At 39.2% G+C, this 12,497-nt stretch overlaps 2 protein-coding genes across 2 annotated transcripts in view; one reads left to right on the top strand and one right to left on the bottom strand.

The window, feature by feature from the left end:
* LOC137049759 (mucin-2-like) overlaps positions 1-5,320 on the bottom strand; it is a 46,512-nt gene extending 41,192 nt beyond the window's left edge. The window contains exon 1 of the mRNA XM_067428401.1: positions 5,210-5,320. The gene's annotated coding sequence lies outside the window, so the exon portion shown is untranslated. The remainder of the gene's footprint in view (positions 1-5,209) is intronic.
* LOC137049760 (proton myo-inositol cotransporter) overlaps positions 4,841-12,497 on the top strand; it is a 99,811-nt gene continuing 92,154 nt past the window's right edge. The window contains exon 1 of the mRNA XM_067428402.1: positions 4,841-5,813. Coding sequence (XP_067284503.1) covers positions 5,279-5,813 — 535 coding nt within the window. The 5' untranslated portion in view covers positions 4,841-5,278. The remainder of the gene's footprint in view (positions 5,814-12,497) is intronic.

Genomic DNA, 12,497 nt, shown 5'->3' with positions numbered 1-12,497 from the left:
TAACTTGCAAGACCTCTTACAGTCTACAGTGAAAATCTGAAGTGCTCTTCGTTATATGCACGGTTAGGGATCCTACATTCATTGATATAATACAGTTTACAGTGGCTTCATAAATTAATTAATTAAAAACATCAAAAAGCAAAACACACCTGATTTTCTAGAAGTAGTTTAAAACGTTACTATTTATTTTTTAGTTAATTAAGAGATAGTACGCCGCCATCTTGCTCTGACTTGAAAGCACTGATGTGCCTTGATGCCTTCCTATATGCATCCTCCGAAGGCAGCATTTTTAAGCTTTTGGAGCAGGCATATGTAGTTGTGATAGCCTGTTCTTCCCTATCCATCTATTGAAAGGTTGTGGCTTGCTATTGCTGTATCTATCACCTTAATGCAGTCCTTAGCTTTTAAAAAATAGCTTTACATCTAGTTATTTATTTTTAAACCAGATGACTGACGGGGCAATTCACCTACAAGGAAAATGTGGTTGAATTAACTGATTGCACAGCTAGAACTGATGTTGTGCCAGTTGAATGCCACTAATACGACATTAAGAAGGAAGAGAAGATGAAAGGCAGAGATAAATCAAGACTCTCAACCTCAAAATAAGCTATTTTGTAAAGAGACAGAACAACCACTACAAGCTCAAGAATGTGTGTTTTCCCAGATGTAGCTATGAATACTGGGATAATAAACGATCAGCAAAAAATGATATGCCATTAACAACAATTCCATGTATGAAGTAATTTAGAGGCATTTCCATGGCAGAAAATCACTCAAGTCATTGACTCTCAAGAGCATATCAGTGGACCAAACAGTATCTTTCAGAGATTGTAGCATCTGATGTCAGCTCTTCGCCGCTGTACTTGAATCAATACATATAAAAGCCATTAATTAGAACTTCAGTTTATGATCAAACAGATTTGATCAACAGCTCCACTCAGAGATATTCAATTTTCTGCTCCACGCTCTTTACTGAGAGAAACCTCACTAAGAGCTTTCAATCCGCTCTAAAAAGCCCCACCTCCATTTACAAGAGAAAAAACCCATCTGAGGAAAAATCCAACCCGTTCTCATAAGACAACATAAGTATTTTACGAGGTGACAATTTTGTATGAATTCGTAGAATGTGAACCTAAACCTAACCCTCAGTGGATCATGAAAAGATCTTGCAAAGATTTACAAAAGATATTGAATTAATTAATTCACCAATAATCCAACAGTTTACCAAAACATACACTGTAAAAAAAAAAAAAAAAAAAAAGGAAAAATATCTCCAACTGAAAATTTTCTAGTGACTGATCACATCTAAATTTTTCAGTTGCCCGAATTGAAATTCTGTGAATTTATAAATTTTTCAGTTGGCTGAATTGAAATTCTGTGAATCGATATATTTCCTTGGCCGAATTGAAATTCTGTGAATTGATGCAATTTAATGCACAGAAATTCAGTTCGGCCGAATGAAAAATTTAGATGTGATCAGTCACTTGAAAATTTTCAATTGGAGACCTGATTTTTTTTTTTTTTTTTTTTACAGTGTAAACTACTTTTGAATTGAATTGTGTTTCAAATTTGGGGTCATGGACCAGAATTATTATCTGCTAGCCTGACAAGCCAGGCCCACATCAAGATGTTTGGTCTGGAAACTCACCATTGACAGGGCTCAATCCGAGGGGCGGGATAAACGGTTGTCTTTCAAACTCCCTCTGCACGCGATAGGATACGGTACACAACCAACCAGTGCAACGAAGGTGAAGCAGAGATTGTTGATTGATTAAACATTTGCCGTATCCGGTCGGCAAAACTCCAAACACATCTTTCCCTTTTTAAGAATGACTTCAGTGCCGTTCTTTGTTCTTTTCTCAGAGAAAAGCTCAACTCCAAGTCTTCCAGAGTCACGCTCAAAGCTTATTCGAAAGACTGCCGTTCGCCAGTTTCTGTGTTTACTAGAAGCGCGCAAACGCATCTCGGCCGTCATTATGTTAAGCCCCACCCACAAACTCTATACACGATGTGATTGGCCCAGCAAGAGTTAGGGGAATACAGCTCAGAAGGGTATTGAGAGTTGCTAGACGACACTCGCGGGCAGATTAGATTTGCTGCCGCTAGGGTGCGTCTAGATTTCTATGCTCATTATCTGCTAGAATGTATACGTATAGAGTCAAAAAAAATTTTTTAAATGAATGAATGAATGAATGATTTATAATTAGCAATTATATATATTACAGATTGTAATAAAATCCCACTGTTTTTGCCTATTCATAGTTTAAAAGGCAGCCAAAAATGTTACATTCTGGATTTACCCAATCATGTTATCTGCTACATATGCATTCTGACACAGGTTAATAAATAAAGTGTCTAAATAAGACTACTTTTTTTTATAATCCCACTGATTCTCCGAAAACAATTAAATTAAGGTCAAATGGAGACTTATTGTATACTACAGTAAATTGTTTAATTGATTTTTCTCTAAGGAAAAAAGATTCCATAATCTCACATGTTCTTCCTCTGCTCATAAAAGCCCTACAAACAAAAGTTGCAACACATTCTCTTCAAAACTCTTCCAAGACCAAATCATCTCAGCTATGACAACCATTTAACGTAATTTCTAATCATTGTCTAATTTGTGACCATTTGTGTTTCCAAAGAATAGGAAATCGAAACGAGACATAAATTAGACTTATCTTCCTTCCTAAGCTATGAAAGAGTAACCTCTGATCAATACAGTTTTCCCATAGGAACTGCTAAGATACACCATTAATGTCAGTTGTATCATGTTTAATGTAGACAGACCTAGTTTTCTACAGAGTTGTGCAATGGAAACGGAAGCTTCTGGGGAAAACAGTAATTCTTATTTATATTTGCAGTAGCCAATCAAGTGTAGTTCCTGAATATTAAATCCAATTGTTTTGTAATAATAATGTATTTAGTTAATTTGATTCCTTAAGCTCAAGAACCATTATCAAAGCACAAAAAAAACCCCAGATATACTGCTTTATAATTAGCAAACATAATATATATATATATATATATATATATATATATATATATATATATATATATATATATATATATATATATATATATATATATATATATATATATATATAAAAACTTTCTGCAGCTAAACAGCTCCAAAACTGAAGCTATCCTAGTCGGCACTCCACTTCAGGTCCAGAAGTCCGTTATCACCAGCATTGCTTTCTCTGATCAGGTCATTCCTCTTTCCACTTCAGTCACGAATCTGGGGGTCAGAATGGAATCACAGCTTACTTTTGAAGCGCACATCAAACACCTGTGTAAGACCTCCTTCTTCCACCTCAGAAACATTGCCAAACTTCGTCCCATTCTATCACTGGCTGATGCGGAGAAGCTTGTCCATGCCTTTATCTCCTCCAGGCTGGACTACTGCAATGCGCTCCTTATTGGCATCCCTAGCAAAAATCTCCATAGGCTGCAGTGTATTCAGAACAGCGCTGCTAGGATCCTCATGAGGGTGCGCAAATACGACCATATCACCCCCATTCTAAAATCACTCCACTGGCTTCCTGTGTCGTTCAGGATCGAGTACAAGATCTCTCTCCTTACCCACCAGTGCATCCATGGTGATGCTCCCTCCTATCTCAAGGAACTCCTCACCACACAAACAGCCACTCGTAACCTCCGCTCTGTTTCGCTGTATCGCCTCAAAACTCCCACAGCCAATCTCCGTACTATGGGGGATCGGGCCTTCTGCTCTTCAGCCCCCAGTCTGTGGAATGCTCTCCCTGACCACCTGCGGACTCCACAGACTATAGATACTTTTAAGCGTGGTCTTAAAACCCACCTTTTTAGCAGAGCTTTTAATTGACTTTTAATTGACTTGCTACTTGTTTAATTTATTTTATTTTATTTTTCGGTTTTATTTATTTATTGTTGTTGATTGTTTTGTTTTTGTTTTTAAATTCTGTAGCACTTTGAGATTTTGTTTAATATAAAGTGCATTATAAATAAAATTTATTATTATTATTATTATTATATATATATATATATATCGATCATGCATAACATTATGACCACTATCAGGTGAAGTGAACAACACTGATTAACTATTCATCACGGCACCTGTTAGTGGGTGAATTATTTTAGGCAGCAAGCGAACATTTTGAACAATGGAAGAAGGTGGCCTGGTCTGTTGAATCACGTTTTTATTTTACATCATGTGGATGGCCGGGTGCATGTGCGTCGCTTGCCTGGGGAACACATGGCACCAGGATGCACTATGGAAGAAGGCAAGCTGTTGGAGGCAGTGTGATGCTGGCAATGCTCTGCTAGGAAACCTTCCTGCCATCCATGTGTGGATGTTACATCGACACGTACCGCCTGCCTAAGCATTGTTGCAGATCATGTACACCCTTTCATGAAAACGGTATTCCCTTGTGGCTGTGGCCTGTTTCAGCAGGATAGACCTACCACAAAGCAAAAAATATTTAGGAATGGCTTGAGGAGCACAACAACGAATTTGAGGGGTTGACTTGGCCTCCAAATTCCCTAGATCTCAACCCAATCGAACATCTGTCGGATGTGCTGAACAAACAAGTCCGATCCATGGAGTCGGATCCACAACTTCAGGGGTCTAGTAAAGTCCATGCCTCAACGAGTCAGCAAGAAAACATAATGCTATATATATTGGGCTTACTGTATATGATGAAAGGCTTGAGCAAGACACTTCGATAACCTTTGATGAAAATAATTATTATTGGTTACACTTTATTTTAAGGTGTCCATGTTACAGTATAATTATACATTTAAGTACTGAATAATAACAGTAAAGTACATGTACTCATAGGGATTAGGGTGTGTGTTTAGGTTTAATTGCGTGCAATTATGCACAATTTACTACAGTAGCTTCATGTAATGTGTAAGAAGGACACTGTAAAATAAAAATGTTTCCTTATTATTATTGTTGTTATTATTTTCTCGTGTTTTGAGGTTATTGTTTACAAAAGGAAGCTCTTTGGCCAATAGATATATTTCTCTGCACGTGTGTATTCTTTGACGCCATGCCCACGTCACGATGACGCTAAGCTCTACCTTTGCTTCACTCTCACCACACTGTCTGATCCTTCAGACTTCAAGCACAGAGCAGTGACACAAATTGTCAGGAGTCAGCCTCGACAGACCATTCATAAAACCCCATCAACAACAAAACAACATATCAAGCTGGACTCACTTCAGCCCACTTCTCCAGTTCATCCTCTCTGACTCACTGTGCGCATTTTGTTCTTGCGGTTATTCACTTATGTCCCGCAAATCCAGCGATGACTATAATCTGCGTAGTATGAGCAATCTGATGGGCGAGAGGAGGAAGCGAGCGTCGGATGATGGAGAGCGGAGTCTCATCAAGGCTCCGTCCAGCGCGAGCCTCAGCAGCGCCGGTCCATCAACAGCGTCTCCTGCGCCCGCGGACCTTGAGCGCGCGGCGCGCAAACAGTTCCAGCAGGATGTCACGCCGGGTTTCGTCTACGTGCTGGCCGCATTCTCCGCTATCGGGGGCTTTCTGTTCGGCTATGACACCGGGGTTGTGTCCGGAGCGATGCTTCTGCTCAAGAGGGACATGAATATAACTGCCCTGTGGCAGGAGCTGCTGGTGTCCGGGACTGTTGCCGCGGCGGCGGTGTCCGCGCTGCTCGGCGGGTGTCTCAACGGTCTGTTCGGGCGGCGGGTGTGCATCCTCACGGCTAGCTTCACTTTTGCCGTCGGGGGGATAGTGCTGGGATCTGCTCCTAATAAGGAGGCACTGCTGGTTGGACGACTCATAGTGGGACTTGGGCTTGGTAAGTGAGACACACCTGACCGATGCTGATGCATTCCGTGTGCTCTTGACATCATAAAAGTTACTATGAGGTTGTTTAGTGTCTTGCTATTGTATTGTCTTTCAATCTTCAGTTGATTTACGGGTAACACTTTACAAGAAGGTTTCGTTTGTAAATGTTAACTACAATAGTTAACATGAACTAACAATGAACAGAACGTCTAATCTTATTCTTTACTAACACATTTGTAAGATCAAATGTTAAGGTTAACATTAGATAATGCACTGTGAACTAACATTATCACTTTTATTAACTATTTATCACAAATATGTCAAAAACCATATGTCAAAAAATCTGTAAAATATATATTATTCATTGTTATTCATGGTAAAGCATTTGTGATTTAGGTAATTTCGTTTTTTTTAATGTAATGATTGTATCAATCATAGGCTATATAAATAATATGTGGTGAAATATTACAACACTGTAAAAAGTGGTAAATTTGAGGCTTTTACAGAGCTATTTCTACCCTCCATTTCAGGCTCTTAAACAGCCGAGATCAGTAGTCAGGTTGGTTTAGTCTTATTAAATAACATTTTGGACTTGAATAAAACAAAATAAAGCACTTTATAAAGTTACCTAACAAAACAGTGTCTGCGTTTTTAAGTGCTTTTTTATTTTTAGATATCAGCATTTTGTAAATGGACAGTAGGCCTAGATTTTTCCTTGTCAAACTCATTTCATTTATTTTCACATTAGTCTGGCAATTTTAGCCCTATGCACTGTGGAAAATAGAAACCTTTCTTTGTAGTTTATGTAACGATTGTCTTCCAGCAGTGTTCTATAAGCATAGCAGAACTCATTCATTTTTTTTTACATTTATTGTGGTATTCATTTGCTCATTTTTGTGTTCCATGACTTTTCTTAAAACTTAAAAAAAATATCACAAAATATTTAGTGGTCTTTTAGCAGTTTTAACCATTTAAATCACTGTTCATGAAATTAGCAAGAATTGCACAAATACTGAAGATAAATGAACTTGAACTGGAATATCTTTCCCCATCTTGCAGATAGCTTTTTACACGAAGAAGAGTCAGCATTGTTCCACTCAATGTTGATGGCTTCAAACAGTTCATGATTAGTTGAAAAATGTCTCCCAGTTTGTTTGATTTTAACATGAGACCAATATTCTCTACAGGGGTTAAATCTGGACTCTGACCAGACACCGCTGTGGAGCATCACCATGCAACTCGTGTTTCATTGTGATTCATCACTTCACAAACCGCTTCCCATATTGTGCCAAAAACGTCACATTCTCCATTTACCAATCAGCACACACACTTCATTACTCTGAACTACCCAATTTTTCCCTACGCCCCATGACGCTTTGTGCGAATTATGGTAGTGACTTCCTTTAAACTGTCAGCAATGAGTAAAAGTTTGCTCCGCTCTGTGAATGCAGTTTCAAAAACCGGGTACAATATGACATTTTTCTACTCAGCCTTCAACCATCGAACATTAAAAGGACATGAAACTTGTCAAAAAAACGTTAACAAATTACTACCATGAATAATCCCCGATAATTTCCCCAGAAATATTTCAGACATGTTTTTAAATATCGCTGTAGTAATATGTATGTCTGCATTATTTTTGAGTGGAACTTCCTCAAACCAGAAGTCCCTCCAATAATCTAAAACACGTTTTAGGATTAAGGTCGGTTGGAGTTTTTACTGATTGTTTTTCGTCTTTGTGTTGTCATGTTGCCTTGTTTAAAATGACCTTTTTTGGATACCTTTGTTCTCTTGCCTCTTTGTAATATGATGAATAAGAGTGGGCTTCTTTCACATTTCCTTTGTAATCATCTACAGAAGGCTAGACCAGCATATGGACCTTCCATCTTAGAAAGGAAACACTTAAGCGCAATGAGACAGTTCTCTAATTTATTTAGACAGCACGAGATGCTCTAATTTGGTAGCCTGACAAGCCAGACCCACATCAAGATGTTTGGTCTGGAGAATCACCATTGACAGGGCTCAATCCGAGGGACGGGATAAACGGTTGTCTTTTAAACTCCCTCTGCACGCAATTGGATAGCAACATCCAACCAGAGCAATGTGAAGCAGAGCTAGTTGAAGCTAGTAAACATGTGAAGATTAAACATTCGCCGTATCCGGTCGGGAAAAACTCTTTCCAGAGTCGCGGTCAAAGCTGATTCGAAAGACCGCCGTTCGCCAGCATCTGTGTTTACTAGAAGCATGCAAACACAACTCGGCCGTCATTATGTTAAGCCCCACCCATCGACTTTAAACACGATGTGATTGGCCTGACCAGAGTTTGTTTTTTACAGCTCAGACGTGTATTGAGAGTTGCTAGACGATGCATATGTCTTTGTATCAGTAGAAACCCTGGAGTATATTCAAATGATTGTGCTTTCTCCCCTCATAGCCCACTGAGACAGGAGATTTATGCATTTTATTTCTGGAAAAATTCCTCCTATGACGCAAATTGCTGATATTTGCATCATAGGAGGAATGTTTGGCCAAAGGCTAAAGACTACAGCCAGCAGAGGAAGCCATTTCCGCATGTTTTGAACCCGCGCATGGGGGATGGAGATCACACTCACAGCTCAGCTCGCAGCTACAGGCACTCATTTAAACGGAGCTATGGTGAGCAATGTAAGTCTTTTAACTTATCAAATTAATTGCTATGAAAGTTAAGCTTGCAAAGGCATGAACTGAAACGCGCCAGACTGAACTCGCGTTGTGAATGTATGCCGCGAGTGTAGTCGCGATTACCTCAGCTCTCATAGCGAGAGCTCATTCAGCTCATTTAACTCACTCATTATATTGAACAGACATGTTCAGTTTTTATTGTAGTATCTTCTCCAACTCAGTCACAAACAAGTAGGTGGCTTTGGGAATGGCCTCACAGGGCAGTGAAGCATTCTGGGAATTGTAGTCTTTCATCCCCATGAGACAAAAATACATTTTCTGTCTTTTCTCAGACTAGAAGGCACCGAATTCAAAAATAATTTCACATTTCTACTACGCCGATGACCCAGTTTAAATACAGATTCATCTTCCCAGTGCTGAAGTACCCCTTTAAATTTGCTGCCGCTAAGGGTGCTTCTAGATTTCTAGGCTACTAATTTCACCCTCATCCTCACAATGGAAGAAATCAGGTTTGACCGACGGTAAATGTATCCTCTTCCTCAACCATGGCCACTCCAGCCTTTTATTCTAGCTCTCCTAACCATTGCAAATGATTCCTTCTACGATGCTCCTTAAGCTTTGAGATGCATCCCAACAACTTCTCAACAGAGAAGGCTATGGTGGTGTATATCATGTCTCTTCTGCCTGGCAAAGCAGTGGGGGTTGAATATTTTGGATTATAAGGTGGTCCAGTTCTTTAGTTCGCTAGTGCTTTCATCCAAAAATTCTGGGACAGTCTGTGGTGGAATATGCACTTTGGGTCTTCACTCTTGTAGTGTCTAGCAGTTGGGATGAGCCAGTCCCTCCTCACCATGTATCGTCAGGAGCTAAGTCCTACTTTACAGTGGCAGCTCTTAGGTAAGGATGATGCTATTGGACTGCAGTGGTTTATTCAATTTATGTGGATAACCAACTGAGAGCATGCCCTTGACAAGCTGTATTTCAGTTATCAGAGTGAATAGTCCTCTTTGCAGCAGTCTGTGCATCAGATGCTTTCCCTGGAGGTGACACTGCAGATTAGTTCCTGTGGCTGACTCTGGAAGAGCAAAGGAGTGTAAAGGATGAGTGATTATGTTTATACTTAATGAACACCATTTATTATCCTACCATCTATACCTCACCCTTCACATTAAGAGTAACAATACGGTTCTATCCATAATCCTGCCGTCATAGACTCCAGTGCAGCAGGAAACTTCATAGCCCAGTCACTCCTGTCTGCACTTAAAATTCAACTGACAAAATTCAGCTCCCTCTCTGCTCATTCATCAGAACACCCATTGGATTCATTACTCATCAAACAGAATCACACCCTCCAACCCAGGGACCTCTGCCGTGGCTCGTTCATCATAAGATGACTTTTTCTTTGGTCCGCTAGAGATGTGAGCAGTAGGGGTGAGCAATGTTTTAAAGGCTGCCTGTCCATTCCCCTTTGTCCAACCACTATCGAGAGTCCCTCCGTCTTCTGTAGCATTGACATTCCCCCTAAAAATTCCTTTTAAGTGTTCAGTCCTCTCTAAACTGGAACTACGAAGCGCCTATACCCTTATTCGTAGTGGCCTGGCCTGGTCTGCTTCCCCTCTGTTTTTCAGTTGTTTATGAATGCGGTGCTACAGGAAATTCTTCACTAAATACAGTAATGTTATCCTCGTTTACTAGAAGAACACCAGCTACACCTGAATGTAGATAAGTCCCAGCATTGTCTTCTATTCCGTGTTCCTCAAATAAAGATTCAAATGGAATCAGTGAATCGATTAATGATTCGGATCGCCGAAATTCAGCGAAAAGTAAAATCAGCAGTTTGGCAGTTTGACACGCGACCCAAACTTAATATAAGTAGTGCTCAAACTACTACTAGTGATCCAGGCATGCAGGTTACGTTGATTCTATTGACAGATATGATAAGTTGAAGTGAAAGGGAGAGGATTTTTCATTTTCATTTTTCATTTAAGTCAAAATACTCTCAAAAGTGCTATTCCGCCATTCATTATAGTTATCCATTTTACCCCGCTTAGAAAAACGCCACATTTTATTTTGTGTCACCATACTTGGTCGTTCAACTATTCATGTAAATGTATTTAAATAGGGAAAACGTGGAGGTGTTTGGTCGCTTCTAACTTGATCTCTGTTTGGTACCTAATGAATGAACTGGGCTTAGTGGGCTAAGCTAAGTGCTATCAGATCGTCACCGCGCGTCAGAGCGATTAAGTGCACACACTGAGACGAGAGAGGTATGTATCAACTCGTCTTAAGGGAATAACATAGTTTAATATGAAAAAAAGTGGATTATCCCTTTAACCCTGGGGTTACAATGCTTCCTCAGCTTTACCAACTTGTATAGACTGTAGTGTTGTCAAAAATATCGATATTTCAATATGTATCGATACTGGAATATCTGAAACAATACGATTCTTAGTTTTTACAGTATCGATACCAGCTGCGCTCTCCTCTCCGACCGAAAGCGAGTTGACACACACCGGCATATTCTCACTCAGCCCGGTTAACCTCTGAGCACGGCGAACGCGTGTTCTGCTGGACTTTTTCCTCATGACAGTGTGTTAGTGTTAGTGTGTGATCGGTCTGAATTTCGCGCGGGATTGCACATAAATTAATTCTACTAATCCCCACAGATTTCGTGCTCACATCTGAAGCGCACACACATAGCCTACCGTAATAAAGCCGCCTCTCACATGATACAAGTGCAAACATTTGCTTCTTTTTCCACTTTATTATTGGTCAAATACACTCAAAGGATTATCAGTGCACATCTGGAAGAGTATTAACGTAAACACAGTCGCAAACAGTTCAGGAAGAACGAGTAACAGGAACAGTGTTTAGGATCCATGCGTCCATTAGTCTTAAAGGGACCGCAGTCATTTGTTATTCAAACTACAAAAAGACAAACGATCACACTGCTCTTGACTGATCAACTTGTGTAACTTTAATAGTTTCATCTGTACGCTATTGAATTTTTTACAAAGTACATTATCCAATGTTGTTTTAAATGTAATTACTATGCGTTTTTTTTATTCAGTTTCTTATCTGAATGTTAGACCTACCTGAAAAAATAAAGCAGTCGATTTAATTTGTATCTTCTATTCTATTGCATTTATTTGTGCTATTGTTTGTAATCAGTTTATTTGTTCTTATTTTATTACTGTTAACTCGTCTTTTTAAATTCAATTTACCATTCGAAATCGAGCTTTCTTGTGCTGTGTGTAAGCTATTGCAACACAATTACCCCATTGTTAAAAATACATTGAGATAGCAAAAATTTGTGAGATAATTTTAATAGTAATTGATCAATTGATCAATAATTGTTCAAATCAAAATGATGCCCAACCCGAAGGAACATGCAGGCCACATGTTCTTTTTAGTAAAAAATAACAATGAATAATAACAAGTTCTGTTGTCATATTAAGCATCTTATTTTTTATTTTATTTTTTATTTATTTTTTATACTTTGGTATCGATTTAGTATCGATATATCGATATTTTAGTCTGGTATCGTATCGAAGTCATAATTTTGGTATCGTGACAACACTAATAGGCTGTTCATTCATAATTTCAGCTCTCAAAAGGTTCCCCATCCTCTATAACCCTGATCTAGGGCTACTATTTATTATGGACATACACAGATCTGTCACCTGGGATGATGCTCTCCTATCCCGAAAACAGGGAACTCATCCCAAGCTCTATCCCTGTTCTTTTTCTTTTTTGTGCCATTCTTTTCCAAAAAATATCATCAGCAGTCCAAAATTATGACATAGATAACCGTAAACTGTTGACTAACAAGATGGCTTTATAAGAATGGTGGCATTGGTTAGCGGGCCCCAGTACCTCTTGCAAGTCATCACAGAGTACCTCTGTTCTGCCAGGAGACTGAATCACTGCCAAGTTTACTGGGAACCCTTCTTTAAACCAACACTACTCTTCCCAAATTGCACATAAGTGCCTGAATCACTTTATCACTCTCTCTTGGATTGGCAACCCAGGA

The sequence above is a fragment of the Pseudorasbora parva genome, chromosome 20 (genome assembly GCF_024679245.1).
Source record: "Pseudorasbora parva isolate DD20220531a chromosome 20, ASM2467924v1, whole genome shotgun sequence".
Classification (NCBI taxonomy): Eukaryota; Metazoa; Chordata; class Actinopteri; order Cypriniformes; family Gobionidae; genus Pseudorasbora; species Pseudorasbora parva.
This window is presented reverse-complemented; position numbering and strand designations above follow the sequence as displayed.